This window comes from Psammomys obesus, unplaced genomic scaffold (assembly GCF_907164565.1).
Source record: "Psammomys obesus unplaced genomic scaffold, mPsaObe1.curated_primary_1811, whole genome shotgun sequence".
In the NCBI taxonomy this organism is placed as follows: Eukaryota; Metazoa; Chordata; class Mammalia; order Rodentia; family Muridae; genus Psammomys; species Psammomys obesus.
In genome coordinates this window covers 38,020,661-38,025,184 of record NW_026596040.1, presented here as the reverse complement: position 1 = coordinate 38,025,184, position 4,524 = coordinate 38,020,661, and the positions used below count along the sequence as shown (strand labels likewise).

The 4,524-nt window shown below is 43.6% G+C and overlaps 1 protein-coding gene across 1 annotated transcript in view; it reads right to left on the bottom strand.

The window, feature by feature from the left end:
• Positions 1–924: 924 nt before the first annotated feature.
• The window catches only part of Atp5f1a (ATP synthase F1 subunit alpha), an 8,937-nt gene continuing 5,337 nt past the window's right edge, over positions 925–4,524 (bottom strand). Inside the window, exons 7-12 of the mRNA XM_055622658.1 lie at positions 3,376–3,527; positions 3,051–3,275; positions 2,358–2,465; positions 2,085–2,229; positions 1,443–1,593; positions 925–1,141 (exon numbers count right to left, since the gene is read on the bottom strand). Coding sequence (XP_055478633.1) covers positions 1,060–1,141; positions 1,443–1,593; positions 2,085–2,229; positions 2,358–2,465; positions 3,051–3,275; positions 3,376–3,527 — 863 coding nt within the window. The 3' untranslated portion in view covers positions 925–1,059. The remainder of the gene's footprint in view (positions 1,142–1,442; positions 1,594–2,084; positions 2,230–2,357; positions 2,466–3,050; positions 3,276–3,375; positions 3,528–4,524) is intronic.

Sequence of the window (4,524 nt, the reverse complement as noted above, 5' to 3'; positions counted from 1 at the left end):
AGTGATTTCATGGTAGTCAAAGCCTTCCATAAGAAGGCATCAGCATGCAAATTGCTACAAAATGAGCTAGCCTGTGCTACAGGTAGACCCTGCCTTGAGGGGGAGAAGAGATTGAAATAACATCTGACACAGTGGCACATACCTAATGTTTACCAAGCAGGAGGCTGGAGGAGCAAGCATTCAAGGTCAACCTCAGGTACATACTATGTTGCAGCCAACCTGGGATATGAAACTCAAGGTCTGTGGTAAATCCCTTGCAGGGCCAAGTTAATCTCCAATACCTACCACAGTAACAACAGAAAGAAAATGAGGGTTATAATGGACAAAACTTAAGACAGGGTCTCATTTTCCTCAGGACAGCCTTAACTCACTATGTAAGCAGGAATGACCTTGAATTTCTGATCCCCCTTCCTTAATTCTCAAATATTGTGGAGATTATATGCATGCACCTCTCCCAAGAAGTGTACGTGATTCTGGGGACCAAATGTAGCTTTATCAATGCTAGGTACTTATGAACTGAGACACATCTCCAGAGAAGATATCTCTTTTTAATCAATCACAAAGTACTTTAGAATCTCACAGCGGTCAGCCCTGAATTATCTACGCTGATTGTTACGTAGAATGGGTGAAGAGAGCACTATGGCTGCTGGCTGTGGCAGGCAGACTGCGACAAGAGCAGCCTGGGCCACTCAAGAGAGTCCTGTCTTACAAAAACAAACTTTCGAAGTCAAATATCAAGTCGTGCTTTAAATACCACCACCAGACAGGCAAGCTGGCTCAGCAGATGAACATATTTGCTATCCGCTCCTGAGGAACGGAGTTATATTCCCAGAACCCATGGTAGAAAGGAACACTGACTCCCACAGGCTGTCCCGTGACCTCCACACACAAGCCACAGTATATACCTGAGCCCACCCCACAAACTAGCACACAATATGGAACTTTTATTTATGTGATTTCTGTACATCAGGAGTACAAGAGTAATCCTTTACAAATGGAGCTGATTTTACCAGAATAAATGACAAAACCAAAGCATGTCTGACATGGACCCACAGGGCTTTATGGTTCAAACCCAGCCAAGAAGTTTGTTACAATCTCTTTCAGCTTTGCATCTGATTGTTCTGAGATTTTCCCGTCAGCCCTGTTTGGAAAAAAAAAAAGCAAAAGATTCAATGACTAGTGCAAATGACCCCACCAAAGATTCAATGACAAGGCCAACCCACAAGGCTGACAGTTAACTTTCCTAAACGTGGGGGGTAGCTCACGCCTGTGACCCCAGCAGTGGCAAGGCTGCGGCAGGACTGCCGAATCCTGAGAACACTCCAGGTTCCACAGTGAGTGCCAAGGCCAGGCAGGCTAGCATGCAGCAAGACCCAATCCCAACACAACCCCTGTATTAAAACTAAACTCATCCCAATAAAGGCCACCAACTCCATTCATACCTGATATTGCCCAAGAGGGACTGGTGCTGGCTGATAACATGAGACAAGAAAGCATTCTCAAACTTTGTGATCTTACTGGGCTCCAGTTTATCAAGATAACCCCTCACACCCGCGTAGATAACAGCCACCTGTTCTTCAATAGCCATGGGAGCTGAAAACAAATTATCAAATGAATTCCTTAAATGCTATTTTGCCAAAGTCACAGAAATCCGTTTTTCTCCTAATACTAAACATGAGCCTAGTACCACCCACTCTGATATTCTGAACTGAAATTCCACTTAAGACTCTTTCCCACCCTCCTCTAAAAAAACAGAAGTGTAACCTTTGGGTACAACCTGTAAGCACTGCTTATAACCTGGTAGTGTTTACACAGTATTTGTGGTATAATTTGCTCAGGTAGGATAAAAAAACATACTAATATCCTTCCATATTTGCTCAATTCCACACTCATACAAGAGGTATTAAATACATTTGGTTTCCCTGGTTACTAACTTAACACTACATACAAATGGTGGACTACATTAGTGAAATAAAACAGCTGTTCTTTTGACTGAGGACCTTGTGGTACAACACAAGAGTTGTAGACCTGCCAAGACCCTACATTACAACAGGAACCAACCTAACCAAACGAAAAGAACTCACAGTATTGTCCTTGTTTTAACAACTCGGTCAGACGCACACCACGACTCAAGAGCTGCTGAGTGGCAGCATCAAGATCAGAACCAAACTGGGCAAAAGCAGCAACCTCACGATACTGAGCCAACTCCAGCTTCATGGTTCCTGCCACCTGAACACACAAGTTAAGTGTTACCATGGCTCTATGGTGCACATCACACATGGCACAGGTCACACCACACACGTTTAACATTTTAACCTAGTAACAAACTCCTCCCTGTCAAAGTGAGGCAAAATTACCTGCTTCATGGCCCTGGTCTGGGCAGCAGACCCGACACGGGACACAGACAAACCCACGTTAATGGCAGGGCGGATGCCTTTATAGAACAATTCTGTTTCCAAGAAGATCTGCAAGTCAATAATGAAGACATTAGTAAGCTTCACTTTTCCCCCAAATTTAAGACACTGTGACAAAGCTGAAACCCAAACCTGAGTAAGATCACTACGTGACTTTTCAGAAACACATGAATCCCAGCACTTAGGAGCAGAGGCAGGAGGATCACCACAGGGGCACATGCCAGGCCAGTTTACACTATACAGAATCCCAACCTCAACAAACTAAATAAAACAAGGGCAATTATATAATTTGCTTATTATGTAGGACCAGAAAATAATAAAATAAATGAACCAAACAATGACTAGCAAGGACAGTTGGGAGGCTGAGGCAGGAAGACTGGAAGGTCAAAGCCATTCTCAGCTACACAGATAGTCAACTGCCCTGGAATTGGAGTTACAGATGGTTATGTGCAGTCTAATAGGTGCTGGAACCCAAGCCCAGGTCCTTTACAAGAGCAGCAAGTGTTCTTTGCCAGAGACATCTTTCCAGCCCCTATTCTCTTCAGTTCTACGTAGGCAATTTACAAATTCAGCTCATGTTTATTAGTCTCAAACAATCAACCATTTTTATACTAATTTCAGTCATTAATCTAATACCTGTCCGTCAGTGATGGAAATAACATTTGTTGGAATGTAAGCAGACACATCACCAGCCTGTGTTTCTATGACTGGTAAGGCAGTCAAAGAGCCACCACCAAAAGAATCGTTCATCTTCGCCGCTCTCTCCAGCAGGCGAGAGTGTAGGTAGAACACGTCACCAGGATAGGCCTCACGACCGGGGGGTCGGCGGAGCAGCAGAGACATCTGGCGGTAAGCAACAGCCTGTGGTACAGAGGTGGTGACATTCACCCATTAGACAAGCTGCACCTGTTAACTTCCACAGTAATGCAAACACACAGGTTATAAAAAGATACCTTCTGACCTGTTTGGATAAATCGTCGTAGATGATCAAAGCATGCTTGCCATTATCTCTAAAATACTCTCCCATGGAGCAGCCAGAGTAAGGAGCCAAATACTGAAGCGGGGCAGCGTCAGAAGCAGTAGCTGACACCACAATAGTGTACTTCATAGCATCTGAGGAGGAAAAAAGGTTAACATTTACAAACCTATCAAGCGTGACCTTAAACTAGGGACTATGCAACAAAATTGTCCACCACCTCATTCTAATAATGGGTTAAGGAAGGGGCCTCAGGAGCAATAGTGCTTGCTATGTAAGCCTGAAAACAATTCAATCCCTGGAACCCACATAAAGGTGAAAGGAGAGAACAAGTTGGTAGAGCTCATCTTAAACAGGGTCCAAGTCCCAGCCTTGATCCCTAGCACCAAATAAACTAGGCATAATGGCGCATGCTTATAATCCTAGGAGGGAGACAGAAGAACAGGAGTTCTAGGCTATCCTTGGCTGTATAACAAATTCAGTTCTAATCAGGGGCTGGTGAGACACCACACTCCTAATCACACTCTGTAAAATAACAAGCCATGCATGGTGGCACACATCTCTAGTCCCTAGCACCTGGCAGGGAAAAGCAAGGTCAGTCAGAGCTGCATGAGACCCCATCTTAAAAAATAAAAATCAAGGGGTCACAGATAGCTCAACTATTTTATAAAAAAGCACATACTGCTTTACAATTCAGTTCCCACATCTGATGGCTTATAAGTGCCTCTAACTCCAGCTCCAAGGGGAGCAGTGGGCACACATATACTTCTAATACACATACATTTAAAATGGTGCGCACCTTTGATCTCAGCAAATGGAAGGCAGAAGCAGGTGGATCTCTCTAAGTATGAGGCTAGCCTGATCTACTTAGTGAGTTCTAGGATAGACAGGGACAAGACCTTGTCTCACCCCAAAACAATTTAAAAATAAAACAAACAAACAAAAGCCAGGTGTGGTGGTGCACACCTATAATCCCAGCACTCTGGGAGGCAGAGGCAGGTGGATCTCTTAAGTTCGAGGCCAGTCTGGTCTACAAAGGGAGTCCAGGACAGCCAAGGATACAGAGAGAAAAATAAATAAGAAAATAAATAAATAAATAAATAAATAAATAAATAAATAAATAAATAAATAAAT